This window comes from Bombus fervidus, chromosome 7, assembly GCF_041682495.2.
Source record: "Bombus fervidus isolate BK054 chromosome 7, iyBomFerv1, whole genome shotgun sequence".
NCBI lineage: Eukaryota > Metazoa > Arthropoda > Insecta > Hymenoptera > Apidae > Bombus > Bombus fervidus.
In genome coordinates, this window is record NC_091523.1 from 11922931 (window position 1) to 11944914 (window position 21984).

The 21984-nt window shown below is 39.3% G+C and overlaps 1 protein-coding gene across 8 annotated transcripts in view; it reads right to left on the bottom strand.

The window, feature by feature from the left end:
- The window catches only part of LOC139989441 (uncharacterized), a 207709-nt gene extending 185959 nt beyond the window's left edge, over positions 1 to 21750 (bottom strand). For 2 of the 8 annotated variants that reach the window (XM_072007869.1, XM_072007872.1), the window contains exon 1: positions 21578 to 21749. In XM_072007869.1, the coding sequence (XP_071863970.1) occupies positions 21578 to 21623 (46 nt within the window). In that variant the 5' untranslated portion in view covers positions 21624 to 21749. Of the gene's footprint in view, positions 1 to 12123; positions 12258 to 14792; positions 14856 to 21577 lie in introns of those variants that run through there. The other 6 variants (XM_072007863.1, XM_072007876.1, XM_072007875.1 and 3 more) reach the window with 6 other exon arrangements.
- Between the last annotated feature and the right edge of the window lie 234 nt (positions 21751 to 21984).

The window sequence follows — 21984 nt, forward strand, 5'->3', positions numbered from 1 at the left end:
AACATCATTGGCCTCCACACGTCGCGGCATTGGCTGGCTGAGTAACTCGCTCGTTCCAGCCGTTCTACGGAGTTCTGTGTCTGTCAGGTTTATGTAATCGGGTAATGGAACGTGGGCGAGGTAGTCCATCCTGCCTTTCCTCGCGTCTTCGACCATATTACGTGAAACGTCGATGGACGCCTGATGGATTCGTTCTGGTCAACGAGACGCGTGAAGAACCCTTCAACAACGATCATTACAAATACCGGTGCTCGTTTGACACGATTCCCGCGTCTTCACAGTGAGAAACGATGTTGTTCATCAGACGTATAAAAGACAACTAAAACCGCATTCTTTGATAAACTAGCGATTCTTTGTGGTTTCTCTGCCTAGTGTTTCTATATAGTAAGATTGCTGTCACCGTGATGAAACTGTTGGTCAAATCATTTGTGTACAGATTAACACACCGACGTATGTTCCAAATACCATTTAATCATATTCCATCTACGTTACCGAATAAGCAATTTCGCGGAGCACAATGGAAATCCATCAAGGTGAACGACCTAACCGAACCGCTGTCGATATCAAGAAAACCGTTCTCAGAAGTTTCCTCGTTTGTTAGCATTCGATCTGCAATGACGATTGCACAAGGGTCGGTCGAGGAGAAAGCCTCGAGACAAGTTCGTTTACACGTGGGTGGTTTCGGAGTCTCGAACGCCGATTAGAGAATTAGGTATCTTATTGTACCGGGCGAGTCGTTTAACCCCAGCACGAGTCGACGATTATCGACGAACCAATCGCGTATTTATCGGAACATGTTTAACCATACGAAACGTCCAAACAACATCTGATAGCATCGACTTGTCGCCGTTAAGAATCAATAAGATTTTTAAGCATCGCCGACTACGTATCTATCTCTGATCTGACGCACGACAGGCCACCGAACATAAAAAGGAAGCCAAAAACACAGAACAGAACCAATGAGCGATACCAATTGGAACTATACGAAACCACATAGATAAATAGCTGTTTCTAGAATCAGATGCACGCAGTTCGAAAAACGAATGAACAAAAACGCAACGTAGTTAATGTGCCCGTCAGCGTTTCGTGTCGTTTCAGTTTATCGATGTTAATTACAGTTATAACTAAGGATCTATCGGAAATCGTGATCTATAAATGAAGGTCATAAATCGAACACGTCGTTCGAGCGATCGCCTATTTATCGAGACACTGTAATTAATCACACAGAGTGCCTGCAATCATAGCAATGTATGATTAAATGAAAATAAGCTAGAGAACTGGCATAAGAGAACAAACGTCCGTGGCGATGCTAATTAAGCCATATAGAGGAACGATAACGTATCCTGTTCCAAATATTGCCACTGTCTCTACGAATCTAAGCTTACAGACACTCCGTCGAGAAAAAGCACGAAAGCCATTTGGGCCGCGCGCGCGAGCTTGCCAAGCAATTAAAAGGAATTTAACGAGCCCCTTATCTTCAAGCGGAGTGCGATTCAGAAAATTAGTCGGACACGCTTAAGGAAGCTCATCGTTTCCGCGGGAAGTTTAATACCTCTCTACCACGAAATTGAAGAATTCCATCGGCGATTGACCTTCCTTTTCCCCTTTCTGTACTCCTCGTGCATATATACGAACACGTCACGGTGGAGTCTACCTTATTCAACGTGGAAATAATGGAAATAATTAAAGTTCTTCTGTTCACGGATACTAATGAGTAGCCGAAACGGCTTGCTGCGTCTTTTAATATGACTCTGACCGTGTATCTCGCTCGTGATTCGCGCGGACACGTTTTAACAAGGTCGTTCTACATACAATTATTACGTGTTTTTACTAACAAGCTTACTAACAACTATCCATCGTCATTCATAAACCTATATATTACACGTACTTCTTTATCAGATTAGTGAACGTTATTGACTAAATAGCGAGATACTATAATCAAAGGAAATTTCTATCAAGATATGTGATAATTCTGTATTCGTACGTAATAATTCTTGGAAATATCGTGCAAAAATTGCGTACAATCTTTTCAAGATACTACGAGTCTTTCGACAACTCTAATTTATCAGTAAATAGCATTCGTAGCCGCTCAGTCGGATAAATTGATTTAAGATACGGACTCGATTGGTATTTGTCCATTTTCATTCCTTGTTTCCTAACTTGGAGCGCAATGCTTGATCAAGGAGGAAGTAATTCTGGCGTGTTTTTGGTGTTAAATATCGATACCAAAACGCAACCAAGGTACGATTAGCCGGCCGTACGTGGGAGCTGTTCAAATATAACAGCGAGAAATTATTGGCCGAGATAACAGGCTACACAGTACCGTTTTCCCCGGCATGGATTCTGTGATTACCGATACGAACTCAAGATCGGTGGCGCACCTCCTATCGTGAGAAACTTTCTCAGGAATTAAGCCTTCTCCCTCGACCTGAACGCGAGTGTCACGCGTCCAGGTGTCCCACCTGAACACGCCTATCCTTCAACCTCGAAAAACCGCAACGAGATGCTTGCAAATTGCGTTCGTTAACCCTCTTTGCACCGGTATCACCTTCGATCTGGCTATCTCGATCGGCGTGGAATTAATCCCTGTGAAATGTCCTCAGCGTGGGAACGAGGCATCGTACCGATCTCGCGTAACGTTTTATTCGTTGCACCGTTGAAATTGTCGAGACTCGTTTAAGCATTTTAGACGACGACGACGGAATTCTGTCACAAAACGACGGACGCGTTAATCGTCGTGCTAATAACACACCGCATTGAGACGCTGTCATCGAGAACCGAGGCGAAAAAGAGAACGATTTGATTTTCATCGTGGTCGATTCGCAATATAGCGGATGTAAACATCGCGTAAAACGAGTAAAATACAGGTTTAATTCCCGTGACCGAAAGCGGTCAGGTACGAAATATTAACACAGTACAAGATCTCCTTATCCTCGAATCATCGAATTGCTCGTTGCAAGAATCGCTCGATCCTCGAGGATCGCCATACGTGGCGATAATTACATTAATTTTCTTCACGCGGCATGAGCTCTCGTATAAACAAACAGAAAAACTGGCAACCAAGATGAAACTTTAATTAGCGAATCTCAGCAACTGGATCTCTCGTTACGAGGAATAGAATGGAAGCAACAACCGATACGAATTACCGTAACTTACGACTTGCCGATACGAAAAAAGGCACGGCCAGTTTTTATGTGAGACGATTATATACATTATACATATTAAACTCACCGCGTGGAAGACTAACTAAGTTTATACTGAAACCGTCGTTGGAAGATCAGCTTTTATTTGCTTACCTGAAATAAATAAAACATATTTGGATTAACACGTATACAATAATCAAGATTAGAAGAACTAATAAAACATTCGACTTAATAAACAGCTCGAACTAGCCAACCAATCAAACAACCATATATCGCGGAACACCACATCGGATCACCATGCTTGATAAAGAGTAACGCCTTTCGCGGAGCCTAGAAAGCCTCGACCATCCCATTAGAAACGCACGAAAACAGTCTCAATAACGCCAATTAATAATACCACACGGAACTTTCTATTATATATTACTGACGAGGCTAACCGGTAACCCTAACGTGATCGTGACCGCGATTTCTACGCCAAGTTTTCTGAGAAACGACACAATCCGCCTAATATGATATACATAGGCACTCGACGATTTACCCAAGTAAATTTATGCATTTCTACGAATCGTCGGCTTGAAGCGGATCTCCGTGATCTTCGTGTATCGTATCGTTCCATACACGGCGATCAAATCATCGTAAAAAGCGTACAACGTACCAATTCAGTTTAGTTTCACGCTACGCTTTGCCGTGTATACGGGTAGCCTCCGGAGAAATATATGCAAACTCGAGGAGTCGATTTATTCGGTTTCTGGATCCGATATCTATACCGATTAGTTTTCTTTTTAATGGAAATATTGCACACGCATTACGCTACGAAGACGGAATCAAGCGTAGCTATAGTCGAAACGATTGCAGTCGATATATTAGTGATTGGTCTCGATATTCTCCATCCGTTTTCTCTGTCACGCGATATTACTGCCCCTGGCTACCAAATTAACATCAGTAAAAATCTCCCATCTTTTTTTGAAAATATGAAGATACCATTGAACGTTATGTATAGATACATAGTAATACATTTCATGCCACGCAAATAATAATATTTGTTTTTCATACAATCAGTTTGCCGCTAGTAACATAAAAGCATATCTTCCTCCTATTGATTGAAATATTTTTTGTAAAGAGTAACTATCAATTTAAATACAAAAACTTTCTTCTCAAATATATGACATTTTACGTAATAGGATTAAGTAAAGGAATATATACGTGAAAAACGCGTATGTTGCGTGACCGACGCGGAACATCTACATAATTTGCATTTCCTTGCAATACTTGATTACAGCTCGTATTCATTTGCGCTTCGCATATACTGCATATACAATCGTATGTTTTATCCCTTCATCAATTTGTTAAACATCTTGAATCTTCATCTTGCAAATTGGATAATATGCCAATCAATTTCGATTTGTCTGACAATGAAAGAAACTACCTAATGCAGTCTAGTACAAACGAACGGATCTACATAATTTTGTAACACGGCGTAATAGCGTATTAACTGCACACATAATTATCTACGTATTTGGATACAATTTGAACACAATTTGCAGTTTAAAAAAATGAAATCTTTGCGTGATCTTAATTCGACGGTCAAGGACCGTACGTATAAATGTGATATTTATAAAATTTTATTTACTTTATAAATAAGATATTTCTTTCCACTCGTGGTAAATCCACCTATCGACTCTGGTCATCCTGAGACTTTGTAGACTTCGAATACTCGTTTGTTCGTAGCGTTTCGTGCTCGTTACATCTTGCCACGGGTCACGAAGGCGTAGAGCAAAACGGGGAATGATGTAACGCAAAAATACGAGCGCGAACGAGGAGAGGGCACTCGCGGCAAATTAGTCGGCTTCTAACGAGAGAGGCGCAGCAATTTGTTGAGCGTTCCACGCAAATAGCTGTGCGAATAGGTCAGCCGTGTAACGCGAGCGCCGACCAGCCACGCAACGCTCCGCGAGATCGGGCTACGTAAAATCGATTTATTATCGAAAACACGTCGAAGACCGACGGCCCGTTCAAGATTCCCCGATCGACTAATGCCCTTTATATTCCGTCTCTTTTTTCACTCCTTCTCTCGGTATTTAAACGTTCGGAGAGAAACCCCAGATTGCGCAATTGCAATTAATTAAAGCGTGCCGCGTTGGAGAACCATTAGGACGAGCGATCATACCGTATTTCGTGGAGAAATAGATTCTACGGAATTTTGCTACGTCGACGTGTGTTTCATCGGACACGTTTCTAAAATTTCCTAGCTTCTCGAACGTAGTTTAGCTTAGCTCGCTATAATTGAATGCAGATTTACACCCGGCTCGGAATTAACGTGCAAACTCGAGTAATTGTTTGCAGGCATTTGCTAAATGTTGTAGCAACATCGTTGAAATACATGATTAGAGCGGACACATGATTTACAAGTGACAATATCCCAGTATGTTTTAGCTACAATACGTGAAATACGTAATATTTGTAGATATTAATAAAAAGGGGATCTAATCTAATTCGAATCTAAGTCAGACACAAAGTACGAAACCACAGTGACATAAGAGTATGATAACTATTGTTCAATATGTGTACCGATACTCTTCCATGTATATAGTCGCCGTTGATTCAGTTCAATTCCTACAGCTGAAATTATTTATACAATATGGAAAATTTGAATAATTCTTCTAGTGACACAATGGAAGAAATTTCAAGAATTAATTTTCGAACACGTATGAAATATTTTTGTTCTTGTTTTTATTACGAGTTAAAAATATGTTTTTAATATATCCTATTATTTTAGTAAACATCAAAAGTACTTAACTCTACAATAAGAAAGAAAGTAAACAAGATAATCATAGTAGCGATATTAAAATCACATTATACAGTGTTTACGTAATATCAAAACGTATCAGATGTAAACGAAATTTCAAGTGTCCGAAAAATAGCAAATTCTATATGGATCTATTATATAAACCTTATTTAATTATGTAAGCTTCTCCCTGGTATGACAAAGATAAAAATATTCAAATAGCGTATATACAAAAAAATACATTCTTTGTAAAACAAACTGCTGCAAGAAAAATAACTGACCTTTACAAGAGGTCATGGTTATGAAGTAAAATATTTATTTATGTATTATTCAGCTGATCTATCCGGTCTTTGATCTGGACTTTATATAATCTTTTTTAATAATATGTATGATGGTTTCGTGAATTCCTATTAGCTCGGTAAACCGTTCTGTAGACCGTGAAACAACATCGACTGTCATACAGCGAAATCGTAAAGCTTCTGGCACGCTGCACGCCGAAAAGAGGAAAACATTGCCCGGAAACAAAATCATATTGTCTCGCTATACGATGACCTCTGTTACGCCATGAGGCTTAGTATAGGCCGTATTTCCAACCGTTGCTCGCGGTTCTCCAGCGTCGCAGACATATCCTCTTATCTGCCCGACGAAAAACACAATGTTCGCATAGTTGTCACCAAGCAGCGAGTTCTGGAACCGTCGATTTCGGACTGTTATTTTGTTCTCACAAAGAAGTCGGCCAAAGAAGCGGTGGCGTGATCTGAGCGTAGTGGGGGTTGTCTCCCCGAGAAGACAAAGAAATGATCAAAGGGCAATCAGTCTCATTTGAAAATTCATACCGTATACATCGAGAGCTCTGTCGAATAAAGTCGCTAAGTCTAACGAATATCGAGAAATATCAAAAGTCGAATCGAATTTCTGTAACGCGTTAACTCTATTCATTACTAAATAATTTGTGACGCTTTTATTATTATTTAATTTATTGTTAAAAATACAAGCTATATTAACACAGTGTTAAATTCATTGAACCACCCCTGTTATCTTAATCGAAACAAGGGGAACGACTATTTCGCGGCGTCGATTATACGAATCGTAGCGAGAATTTACGCCTCTCGCTGACGCGTTTTTCTTGCGACCGCGTCTCTCTGCGAACGGTCGTAACAACCTCGATTATAAACAAAACATTTTCGAAGCGAAGATCTCTCGAGCGAATATCTGCAAACTGTGTCTTATTCGTACTTTCGGCTTCAGCTTAATCCACAATGATCATATCATAGTGATTTTTACTTCCCAAAACCTTCCAAAAGTTACACACCTGAACCTTACTCGAGAAATACCCGGATAAGGTACATATATTGTAGTACATGGACTGCAAAATGTTTGGTCTGGGTGTATTTTTTCGGGGATGCCTTAGGTCGCCTAAGCCAAAAAGGAAGGTCATTTTTCACGAAAATGAACGATTTTCAAAATTCGACAGAGTAAGCCATACAGTCGATTAAGAGTACCACATTCTAGAAAAAATACAGTCCATATATATATGATGAGAACATCACACATCAATAGGTCGACCGAAATTTTTTACGCCTTATTTCCATGTAAAACGACTACCATTTTCGACTTCAGCGATCTCAAAAGCAAAAATATCATTGTAACCAAATATTTTACAGTGCGGATACTATACTAGAGCTTAAATACTCTTTAAAATGGTGAAAACCGTATCCAAATTCGCCCAATGATTCTCGAGATTAACCGACCGAACTTGCAAGGAACTTTATTTTATACTATGTACATACTATAGATCGTACGAATCAAAATATGAATATGTTAATATACGTGCACCGATGTATTAAATTAAAAGCTACCGACTAATACACGGATATATTAATTACACATGTAGTAGAGACCTCTAATTAGAATCCATAAACTACCAATTTATTTATGCCACAGAATGAATGTAACTATACCCTATGGAAATTGGAGAGTTTACTCTTTAAAAATTCTTCAATTATTAATATTTACTTGCTATAAAAACCAAAACTATACGCTTTTTTATACCTGACACTTTTACCAACGTTCTTAAAACACGTAGTTATAAGAAATATATTTCCAAGTGACAATATTCCAATATACTTGAAGCACGATACATGAAATACACAACACTTGTTAATATCGTTTTTCCAAACGATCTAATCTTATTTGATTCTAAGTTATAGACAAAATACGACACTGACAATGCACGATAGCACTGTAATAATTTGTAGCCTTTTATACGTTTGTCTAGCTGCTTTCAATCACAGATACATACATATTTAACGCCACTCACATGATTCATGATACGTGTTTCTAATATTCAATTACGCGGCGTGAAGTCACTGATTACGCCGCGGAACGCGCGCACATTACAAAGTACGGAATAATAATTCTCTTCTGGCCAACATCCGCTCGCCACAGTTCGCGTGTGGGACGCGTTACCGCGAGAATCGTTTCCGTGTTTCGGCCCGTTGCCAGTTATGCAAATGCAATTAGAGTAACAGACAGATGACAATCGAGTGCAGAAATTAATCAGATCTCGATTAATCGGATGACTTTTAGTCACCGATCGTACCAACTGAGAATAGTTCATGGCCAATACTTCAATTATTGCGATTCAAAGGGTCATCTGAATAATCTTTTGGCTCAAATTGGAAATATACTGTTATCATGAAGTGAAAGATTCGTAATTAGTCAAAATGGTTAATTCGTAATTTTTCGTAAAAATTCTGTAAATTTATAATGGTGCATTTCTAGTAGACGCCCTGTTATTCGCTTTAATGGACCGTATTTTCAAGCAGATGAAGGTAATTGAAGGGCTCGTGACAAAAACGGCTCTTGTCAAATTTTGTGACTTAGAAGTGTTACTGAGAAGTGGAAGACACAAAAGATAGTCCATATTTTATTCAATTAGAATTATCTTGTTTTATACAAATTTTTTGTCATGGGATCCACAACTTTAAGATTTATATGTTCAAATATGGTTCTTCTGCGACATAGTTATAAATACCTACTCGTCTTATAAGAATTATATAATAAATATAATTTTAAATAATATGATAAACATTTTGTTAAAAGAAAAATCGAAATATGTATTTCAAAATCTAGAAATGCTAGAGTATGTTTTGTTCTCATACAGAAACATGAACATAGACCAGTTTGTTCCAACGAGGCAGCAATTTAAAAATTAATTCGTTCGTCATTTCCCGTAAGAGGACAATTCATTTTAATACAATGAAAGAGTACATTTGTTGGATTTAATTTTAAAGTGCACTTAAATGTGCTTTATACCATACCTGACTGACAAAAGTCAATACAAAACGAGTCTATTGTATACAGATAAAGAACTTACACTTCTCGTTACATTATGCAGTATGCAAAATTCATACTTTAACCATTGATAATTCTACTAATGACTACTTTATCTGGGATCGATAGCACATACAACAACAGTGATGTAACCTTCTGATTACAGCTTGCAATATTTAGGAAGAGAAACTATGGTTCGCATCAACCTTACACCTGGTCGCCGATTAAATTGTGTTTTCGGCCAGTCCGAAGTCCGAGCCAAATTTTCGGTGGTGAATTTACATGCAGACGGGTCATCAAAGGTATTTCGCTTATCGGAAGAAACACGACGAATACACGAGAGGATCACCGAGATAGAAGAAAATTGAAGAAAGCTGGAAGCTAATATAAAGCTGGAAGAACGAAACGTCCGCGGAGGCTCTCCACTTACCGAAGCATTTCGACGGAGTAATCTATGATCTCGCGAAATCTAGACTGTCACGAGAATGGCGCATACAAAAAGAAAAGGCAGCTGTACTTTTCTGGCCTGGCCTGAAAAGCACGAGGAACAATGCCCCGTGAATCGCGGCGCGACAATGCACGCGTAGAATGCCCTGACTCTTTCCGTGTAACCGCGTGTGCTACGTGTGCTTGCTAGCATCCGGTCGCGAGCTGATCTGTTCAAATTCTAACTTTAAAGACGAGTATCCATTTAGAAGCTACGTGAGGAAAATATGATAATACGAATACACAATGATGATGACAGGATAAAATTACACACCGTTGAAGTTTCACGTAAGCAACGGGTGGATGTCGGCCTCAAGATAAAACTATCACGAATGGTGACAATCAACGAACAAATATTTGATTTTACCCGTCAAACATGACGGTGCGTACCAAGAAACGATACCACGAGCACGAGGCCTTTTGACACGTTCGAAAGGCGAATAACGATGCAAACACAAATTTGGAACCAGCCTTCCGATGTGTAAAAATCTTCACTTTCCCAGTACAGAAAGGAAAACAAGGCGCCAGATGTGCTTCGATCCAAAGCCGTTAGAACAATGCTAAGTAAACGTAACAATACGACCAATTCTGTGCTTGCACAAACGAACGACATGAAACGTGTTCCTTTGAGCAAACGACGAACGTGTACGGGGATGGAGGAAAAGAAACGTTCGGGTTTTTTAAATGTGCAGTACGGTTTCTGTTATTGACCTAGGCCACGACTTATGAACACGCCTTGCGGCAGCATGCGTCACTCATCGAGTAGGACACGTGCGAAGTCTTTGAATAATCGCTAGGGTGGATTAAGAGTTATTCGTGCGATGTGTCGTTGTGACCATAGGGCAATGAGCCAGAGACCACTGATTCACTTATCTCGCAAGATCTCGCGTTCAAACGTAAAATGCAAGATAGTTTGCTTAGCTGCTGAATCGCGATGATTCATTGGCAAATCTTGGTCACTTCGTTAAGCTTCATTTACAATGATTCGTTTAATATTCAGAACACTTGCAAATCCAAGTAAAATTTGTTAATTTTGCTACTGCATTACACGATCAAATTGAGAGAAACTCAGTGGTTAACACTTTTGCTGATATTAACGTATAGACTACATCATTTCGATCATTTAACAATACGCAGTTGTGTTGATGCAATTATTGCGTTTTTGTTTCTGTTTATGGAATAACTTAGAAAGCAATCGACAGTGTATTGGAACAAACGTTATTGCTTAAAATAAAGACACATCGCTAATGAAAAAGATACAAGATGATTCTAAAAAGGAAGTAGCTGTATTTTGAAATTTCATCTAGTTTGACTCATTTAAAGCGGAACGCTAGTTTCTAGTTAATCCCATCAAACGATTCGCCACGTTTACCGAACCATTTTCATGCTTTCTACAGGTAAAAAAAAATTTCGGGTCAATTGCTGAAGCACGTGTCCGGGTTGTGAAAGCCGCGGAAGCCATGTCGGAACCGCGTCGAAACGCGACAAAGGATCTCGCCTTAAAAAGCACGATAATATCAAGGAAACAACAGAGTACGGACATATGGCCTTTGTTCCACCGTGAAACCAGTCCTCAATGCAACGTACAAAGAATTTCATCGTGAAATCGATTAGTCGGTAAATGGTCTTTGCCTGATTCGTGCTTCGTAACAATGTCACTGGTGTCACGGTGGTTCGGAGACTCTAAATAGCTCGTGGAATTTTTATCATCGCGGCGAATTAAACGGCAGGACGCTCGTTTCGTGTACCGTTGTCTGTTCTGTACAATTTAACGGAATAATCCATAGGACCGGTTGAACGTTGCGAGATTGCAAACTCGCCGCGACGAATTCAAGCTGAAAGTTTCTCGACCAGTTTGCATAAAAACTTCCGCTCTAACAATAACGGTCGTTCGTATAATTATCCTAACTTCTTTCTCCATTTTCTATTGAACAGTTAACATATTATTACACAAGGAAATAGTTAGATTCTTCGAAAACATCGATCGTGTTTTCTAGCACGTGCTTCCATGAACTTTGCGTTACATTCAGCAATTTTCTAAAGAGAGAAGGAACGTACGTGTGTTTTACGTACGTGAAGCTAGAGAACAGTTGCAAAAACTAGCGAACGATCGATAGCACCATTACGAAGTTACCTTATAATAAACGTTCAGGGAACGTGAAATGTAACGTTTGTTTGCTACCTACGTTGCATTAATCATGCCTCTGCTACTTTTAGTGTCATTGGAGAAAATAATTGTGTCACACTGCGTGAATATGCAAATTGATATGATATGAAATTGGTATGAAATGATAACTAGGTCTCGTTATAGAACAGCTAAGCTAAAAAGAAACGGTAATTCATTTACACGAAGGTTTGTTGTGTATCACATACCTAAATCAGATTGACCGTAGTCAGCAAGCATCGCCACGACCATTGCGAGCACTCACGAGCCTGCCTGGATGAACTGTTTCACACCAAACATCGTTTAAAATCGAACGAGACGACGAATATAACAATTTTAACTAATCGAAATATCTCGTCGAGAAGAAAGAGGAGACAAAATCCCGATGACAGCAACTGATTAACCGAATAAGGTAACTAGGACAAATTGAATATTAAAGACGGATTGAACGTAAACGATGAATCATCTGCCTAGAATAACGTGTAGGCACATATTATCATAGAAACTCTACGTCCGACAATTTCTTCGTTCTCCATTATCGACTCGAACAAATAATTCTCCGAAATAGCACGAACTCGTAGATCGCGATAACCTTAGATCTTTGCAAACGATTCTTCTTTAAGAAACAAATAATACCACGAGGTCAGAGATCCAGAAGCCGTGTCTCCTCTTTCCTTGTGGAATCGAACGAGTACCATACGCCGAAAAATAACGTCGAACATGTGCCGTACCAACAGACTACTTTCTCGATTGTCTCGCGTGTCTCGAGAATGCGAGAGCGGGAATTCCGTCGGCTCGCGTCCTTGACTTTCGCGTGGAAGACGCGTAACTGGTTCGTCCCGCTCGTCCAGGATCGCGATGAACGAGATTCGTTCTACGACTGCGTGAAGCTGAGTGCGGCCTCCACGATGAATCAACCCCCTTCCCTCATGTCGAGTCGATGCACCATGCTTCCCCCTTCCCCTCTTTCGCCTTCTTGCCACCTCCACCCTCCATAACCGCTTCGCGGACCTCTACTTCGCCCCTTCACCTTCGCGATTCTTTCACTGCCTTCGTAAACGTACCAACGTGGTCGTTGCGTCGCGATGCCAGGCGTCCGACCAACCAACACAACCCTGTTCCAAGAACCACGAAAACATAAATATTTCCCGCATATTCGCTCGTGAATTCCCGTATATTCCCGTGAATTCGCTCAGTTTTCTCGAAGATAACGATCGAAGGTCACAAAATAAGTCTATTTAAAAATAGAATTGTCTTTCTATCGCCTGTAATTTCTTTATTTATAGATGTCCTATTTTTTTATTGTATCGTTTCATATTTGTTTTAAACAAATTACGTTCCATTTATATTTAAAAAAACTGAAATTCAACTAAAACTGATTTTCTTTGGTATCTATGTATTGATTCCATAACTGTAAAAATGTCGACAGTGGCGAGGGAATCCGTTTAATAGATTAGTCCACAAATTCCTTTAATGTTCTACTGATCATTCACTTTTCCCCTCGCACGTCAAACACACGCATACGTATACATATATCTAGAGACGGAGGTAACTGAATTTCTGCCAGGATCAATGAACCGTTCAACTGTTTCGCCTCCGGCGATATCATACGACGTATAGAACAGCTATCGATTCTCTAATAAACGAGAAACATTTATAATTCTTCGATGGGCTACTAAAATTGCCAAAAATCTAAGAATCTAATACTCGATCGAGTAGCATAGAAACACAACGCAATAGAAACTTTAGATGTATTTATTCGTTATATTCCAATGCATTACCCTGAGTTTCTAATAAAGTAAATTAATTGTTGTAAGTTTCTTAAATCGCCCCTGCACTATTCGAAGGAAACGTTAGCCCTTCAAACATTGGAAAGATTACGGAAAAAGCCAATTGAGATAATTCAAGAGAGAATATTACTGGCGGAATTTCTGGTAGACCGAGTGCTATAGGAAGACGAGGGAAGGATGCATGCAGAAGGTACGAAGGTTGCGTACCGTCTGCGGATGCAGGCAGCTCCTCTTTTTTCAGTCGAGCCCTGGGACATCGTGTGACGACACTAAACAGGCAACGTGCCAACGACTGAGTCAAGCAATGCGTCAAGAACGCGCGCAGGAAGCACCTAAAAGTTGGAGAGCCGTGGCCCCGTCCCTACGACACGCGACATCTGGACGGTTTTACGATTCCTAAGAATTTTGTATCGCCAGCCCTAACGAAATATATATCGTGCACGATATATATACATCGATTTTAAACAAAACGTCACGTTATCGGAGAAAAATATTTGTACATTGAAGTTAAATATGCTCGAATATAACGCGAATGCTTCTTCTATTCACATTCTGACTATCCACCGGCGAGACTATAATTATCGCATGCCTGAGGTTCGTAGGCTAACACGTTCAAATCGCCACTCTTATTCAGCTTTCCCTAAATATAACTTACGTAACGCGAACTAGCTTCAGTGACGCGTGATATCCAAACTTTCCGAAACATAACAGTCACGCAGAATTTTGGCAAAAAATATGATTTCCTCTGTGATGCATTATTTGAACAACGTATAAACTAAAGTTTTTAGAAATATTTATTAATCCTTAAAATCCGTGATCTCCAGCTGAGCCTGTTCCTATGACTCGAATTTATTCAACTTCCCGCTATTTTCACATTCCACGTCAAAGTTACTACCAGTTTCAGAGTCATTTTAAATCGATACTAGCTTAATCGACTAGATAATCGTGTGCACACTCATACATGTAATCGATAAAGCGTAGGTTAAACAGAACTTGGTTAACACCGTTGTAAATTTCCCAACATTCTTCTGAATCATCCTCTGCAAACAGAAATGCATATTACAATGATAAGACGAACTTTTACGAACCTTTCGCTTCAAGATCGTCTTGTGGAAGTAAGAATTCGTGTGGATGACGAATGATTGAGAATAGAGAGGACGTTTCTGCCAGAATAGTGATAGCAAGAGCGACACGATTCAGAGAAAACACGAATAGACTAAGGCCCTTGGTGGAAATTTGACTGCACGTGGCAAGAATATATGTTGTACGTGTGAGGTCTCCAAGAGCACATATGATTGAGAAACAGAATCGTTGAAGAACTGAGAGAGAACCAAAGTTTAAGAGATCCTGGTCGTGTTAATCTGATTATTATTTTCTCAAAATTATTACATAATTCTATACATTTTCATTGCTTTTCAATGAATGTGGAACATTAAATGTATATATATATATTTTTTTTTTTTTTTTCAATTTAACCTGTTGTATTAACTGCGAAGTTCGGTTTGAAAACTCCTTTGCGGAGTGCGCAAGTAAAATCAAGCAATGACGAGTATACACGTCGACCGCAGAATAAACGCTCCTATCATAAATTTTAAGAAAGAAGCAAAGCAAAAAGAGGAAGAATTACATTTTTATTAGATAAAATATTAATGAACCATTATTGAAAAAAAGTATTGTTATTAAGAACTTAAAAATTGCCAAAAAATAATGAAGTACACAAAACAATTTAGGGAATAGCCGATGCATTGGTGAAAATAATCAACTCAATTTATAAAAAGCAGTACGTTATAACCGAGCATAACCGGATAATAAAATAATCAAACTTTTTTTTTAAGCAAATTTTGAGTTTTTATGGTAAATGGTAATTTTTTATTTTACACGACGAGTATACACGTCGAACGGAGTCAACTAGTTAAAAAGGTACTCGTATCAAAACTGCCATTAAAGCTACGAAATTTGTACAAATTCCTATTTAATTATACATATTTTAATCCCTAAGTGAGCAGTAAATTAAACGACAGTCATTATAGAGTTAAATTGTTATTATTTCCATCTTATCGTTATATGTATAGTTCCTATTTTATATTTAACGAGTGCGAAATCTGTCCGCAGTTCTGCGATCATACAATTTCGTTGCAAGGAATAACGAACGAATACAGTGGGCCGATGACACAGAAATCGTCAAAATTAAGTTCGAGTTGAACAAACGCAACACGTGAAAACGTGGAGTATATGGGTTTCTCGAGAGACATTGAAATTTTCTCCGACGATTTCTCGTGGGGCCTAGCCATCAAGAGATCGCATCCACGCTGCATACCACATGATCCACGTGCGTTACCGTGGAAGGAAAGTTCCGGTTAGTCACGTATACTGTGTGACGCATGCGCCAATTTAAGCCGTAATAAATCGTACGAACAGCCAATTTGCTCGTTCTTCTATGCACCGAAGTCAGCGGTTCTTTCTACTTTCTGTAAAAATGACATCGATAATCATCTTATCTGGCCAGGCACATTGATATCGAATACACTTCGATCGCGAACACATCGAGCGAATCGCGTCGTTGAATTTTTACCACGGTCGCGATGATACTCGAAGAACTGATACGATAGGCGAGATAAAAAAATCAATTTACGTAAGCAGCGCCTCGATTAAGTGTATTAAACACCAAATTACAATTAATTGCCAATATAAATAAATGATACATTAATAAATTATTAACAGTTATCTGATTATATCAGGTCTATTATTATGGAACTCTGTATGTAAGTTCTACAATAGAAGTACGGCTTGTAGCGTTGCTAGACACTACTCATGTTTATAAACATAGGAGCGGAGAAGAATTTATGGAATAAATATCTATGTTTACCGCAAAATACTGCATATATTTAAATAGAACGTAATGTATTCTGTTTACTTACATACAGAAGGATCCTGACACGACTTGCGAAAACGTTCTTAACAATTTATTTCGAGAACGTCCAATTAATTTCTAAAAACATTTAAGTAGAAGGCAAACGTGAGATGAAATTTTGCTAAATTAACGAAGCTCAAGACTATCGAAATTGCTCGAAAGGTAAGCTATCTATGTGTAAACGAGGACGTATTGGTTCTTCTCCATAAAAATCGTTCGGTGACGAAGCAACTTTCCGAAGAGATTCGACATCGCAACAAAAGAGGTATACATTGTGGTGGATAAATTTGTCGCGACGATACTAAAGTACGTGTCCATTGTACGAAACAAACAAGTTAGTGGTACGGAAAATGCACGAAGAATGTATCAAATAGTAAAATATTATAGTACTGCGAATTACAAAGCGAATTATTAACTTAGCATAATTCAACGTAGACTAATATAACGACGCAACCGTGAGCAAAGATTGCGATGTTAAACCGTAACGCGGAGTGACGAAACGATGCGTAAAAAATCGAATTCGTTATTACTCGTTATCGACGCTTACAATTACAGTCTTAATTGCTACCGTGATTATCTCGCGAGTTTCGCTTTTTTCTCTCACCACACTGAGAGATCTTCAGAGAAACGTCTAGAGCAAAGCAGGAAATGCTGATCGAAAACGGTGTTCGGTCGACGATTACGTAACGGTGTTAAAATAATTAGTGCATATTACATAGCGCAGCGTTACACTCGTAATTAGTATGGTCATCTCGTATGGAGCAGCTAGAACGAAGCGCTGATTTAGATCAGTGCAATAATACGTTGTGTGTCTAAGGACTATAACATACGGTGTATTCGTTGAAAAACTCGAAGATATCATCGAAGATCGAACGCGGCAAAGTAAGTTATAGAACAAAGTCGTAGAGATCGCATTCGCACAGGACAACGAAGAGAGGGCACGATATTGATTCTACTAAAGCACGAAGAACGCGCGTGCAACTGCGCCACGTCTCCCCGGACTAGGTACTTATCAATAGAATGGGACGATTTATTAAACGGTCAGAGCTAGAGCCTCCCCTTCCTTTACCGATTCAGTGTCGGACAAATGCCGACTAATTTAAAACGTTCTGCATCGTTTCCTGTTTATAACATCCCTCACGTGGCCATGGCAAACCATCGAAACGTTACACGACTCAAGGACACCGCGCGCTCTTCGTTCCCCGTTTGTCCTAAATATTACACGATATCTAGGCTAGGACGGTGAATGTCACGAAATTAACCATGAATTTCAAACAAAACATTGATCTTGTGTATCAAAGGAAGAAAATACATAGGCGGAACAAAGATAAGGCTCGTCAATGGGCCTGAATGAAAAGCGTCTATTTACATGTCAGAACGAAAGGACGGATTATCAGCGATTCTGCTTAACAGTAACTGGCGCGTACTTTCGCGCGTACCAACCATTCGAACCACTAAAGTGGAACGAGACGAGGAGCATCATTTGCAGCACGCACGCTGTCGAGCCCTCGAAAGTCGATAATTTGCTCGTTTAAGGATGCGTACGATGTATACGAATCGGAGGGATAAAAAAAATGAACGGAACCGAGAACGGGATCGAAATAGGGAGAAAAGTTATTTCAGCGGTTACTACATCGTGGCTTGATGTTGAAAACGCGGCTTCTGACCACGCCAAAACAATGATGTACCGTTACCGAACGCGGTTCTACGCCACCACGAATAAATAAATGCAACCTACTTGAGTATCCTCCGTCATCTGTTGCATCCTGTGACCGGCTCATAGCTTATTTATGTTAGAGAAAATATCGAAACACACGGGAAAATGAGGAAACGAATGCTTAGAGATCTGCTGACATTTCAAAGGCTGTCTGTGCGTACTCGACTCGCATGCGAACTGTACTAAATGTATATGTATGGAGGCAAATATTAATAGAAAATATAAAAGACGCTCGATATCGCGTTGTTTTTGCTATTGCCAGCACGTACCATGCGCACGGATGGGACGGCAAATAGAGCAGATCAGCGAAGAATATCTATCGAGGCTTCGTTTATTGACGCCGCATCACCGCGTGGAAAGTCACGTTCATATTATAATACGAGTACTCGTGCCTCACATAATACTCCTGACATTCATGCAACCGCTAACGGGGTCGGATGGTAATTTCGGATTATGATTTAATTCTGTATAATTCTGCATTCGTTACCGCTAATTAGGAAGAACAAATTTGATCAATCAGATCGCTGGACCGTGATTTATACTTAGACAGTCTATTCGCTAATTAACTATTCCCTCGATTAGGTTATTGCAGGTCGTGGATGAATTGAATATTACAAGAAAGGATACATCGATGAGTACATTTTTCTTGATTTCCTGATCTTAATACCGCTATGTAAATATCTTAATACGGCATAATTGAAGATGGAAACAAGCTATTAGTCATATTTTAAAAATAGCTGATTAACATTATGGTGAGATACATTATTAAAATTCTGATGAGTTGCAATTTTGTTAACATATTGTATAATATATTGAATTTTAAAAAATAGGAAAAATAGGAACTTCCCCTGTAGTCTTCGATTAAAAAATTTAAAATATTTGTGTCACGACAAATTTAAAGATGGATAAAGTTAAATATTCCAATATCTTCCTTCAAGCCGGAAAAAGATAATTTACGTGGCGATTATTAACCAGGCTATTAGTAAAATTGAGAACGCTACCGACTCATAAACCCGACGACCTTATTTTCGAACTATTCGCTCACGGTTCGTAGACCTTCCTACGCAATATACGAACATAAATGAATACCTGGTATCACGTGCAGACAAACACCGAGAACAATTTGAAAAACCTACGTTATTAGAGTAAGTAACATTTGGTTTCCAATAAAACCGGAAACATGTGCATTCGTAAACTAGCATTGAATGAACAACACCCGTTAAAATTCCCACCAAGAGTATGTACGTATCTAACGTCAGCTGACCGATACGATCCAACAATAGGATTTTAGATTTCATAAAGATACGTGTAAAACGGATAATTAAAATTGTTTCATATACAAATAGAATCTTAATTTGAATTCAAATATTTTCTTTCGAAGCCCTAAGATTAACCGTCAGTATATCTCGATTTGAATATTGCATTATACATGGTCCCGTTAAGAAACTTAAAAAATACAAAAGAATAATGGCATCAAGCATATAATACATATTTCAAAAAATCAACAGTAAATACATAACCAGAGCACGCGTGACTCGCTAGGAAAATTGAAACGGCACACGAGTAAAATACTTAGCGAGAATATTGATCCGTTAGTCTGCATAAGATCGTTATCAGTGCGATATTTCTGGAATATCGGTGGAACGAACAACGACAAAGGAGTAGCCGAATGGATTTAGCGGATATTAAACGGAAAAATATTGCGAGGAACGAAGGAACAGAGTCACGCGAGACCTAGGAGCGCCACATCTTAGAATTTACGCCGAAATTAATTGCTCGTCGATATCCTTGGTTTTCACCAAGATGTACGCTAGAACTGATCCATATTAAAAGCGCAGCCGAGAAGAGACATCCACAAGAAAATTCTAATAAAGACGCATGGGAACTGGTTCGACGAGCATCGAGGCACACGGGTGCAGGACTAGCCGCATAATACTGCGACACATGTAACAGTTAATCGCATTATGTAGCAGAGACGAGCAGAAATCACGATTGATCACTGTGCGAGACTAATCGCGCCGGTTGATCGTTCTACTGTATGATCAGTATACGATTTATGTTTGAAAATATCGTTCCTACGAAAAAAAAAAAGAATTACCCATTGAAGGATAGAGAAACAACGATTGATATACGGTGGAAGCCAATGGAATGCCGATAAACAATAATCACGTATCGAGCAAATGACTGGTCCGCTAATTTACAAATACATACATTCACAAATGACAATATTAAACACGCATTAGTCTGATAAACATACACTAGGCCGGAGAAACAAAGATTAGGAATCAAACGGTTATTGCTCTATATACAGTAGTAGATTGCTAAATTGTAGAAAGATACACCACGTGTTGCTATACACAGTAATTTTCCCCGATAACAAAATAAAGCTAAGAACTATCTCAATGTGCGCGTAATTATCGCACTCTTATCAAAGTTGGAAACAAAAAAATGTGTAAATCAAACAGTATGTAAACGTCGGCGATACATCAAGTGTCACGTAACGGCAATCGATCATAGAGATATTTCTGTCAAAGAAAAATTTATAGTGACATCGTGCATTTATTGGTAGCCGACTACGAGCTAACCACGTTGCGCCTTCGAAACTATTGGAACGTTCGCTTCCCGTTGCTGATGTTCTCAAATACCGCGATTAAAAATCTAACCCATAGACAACACGCGCACGCTAGAGCATCGGTAGGTGTTATAGACGAATCAACCGGCAATAAATTCGCGGTAAGAGATAACGGTAATCTCGAGTGAGATTACTTCAACGACGGTGCGAATTGCAAGGCCGTCGGCGTATGACCTTAATGAGTAACAAGCATAGCGCTTAGGCGGACACACGAGAACGAGCACGGTATTCTGTCTGCTCGCACGTACTGAACACTGTACAAAGGGTATCGTGCAACCGAATGTGCACGTAGCCTGTCAAAAAGTGGCATGTTTGGCTCCGGTTGAACGTGACGTCGCGTTGACATATACGTTCCTGTCAACGTAACCTAGGTTAACTATCCGTGAATAACGTGAATATTGCGAGAGACACGGGAAACAGGCCCGATTCGTTAGTATATTCACGTCGATTTTCGCGATCATTCCTCCTGAACACCGTGCGTGCAGATGGCGTGATTTTTATCGCAACTACGGATCATATCGTCTGTCCGAGATCACCGACATGTTCGCCGTGTATCGAGCTTTTATTCTAAACGGTGATCACAAAAAATAAATCGAGCAACTGTAATAAATACCTCGCTTTTCGACGAGCTCCGAAATCTCCTCCTTGTTGTCGGCCATCTTAGCACCAGTCACTATTCACAATGCACGCTGGGTAAAAACAAACGAGCACCACCACGACACCGCGATTGGTGGTTCAGCGCCACCTGTACGCCGAATTAGAAGTCAGTCAGCCGATGACGTTGGTCAGGAACGTATCACATCTAAGACAGTAGAGGTTCCGATATAGATTAAATAAAGTGCTTGTTCAAATAGAGAAGTAAAATATAATAAAATAATCAATCTGATAATTGATTGCAACTTGATTACAGTAATACTAATTTTCATCGTCATATTAATTTAAAAGTATTAAAAAACATTCATCGAGACACACGTGGAACTATCTACCTAAGAATGTGCCTACATTTCGATTGACACACTT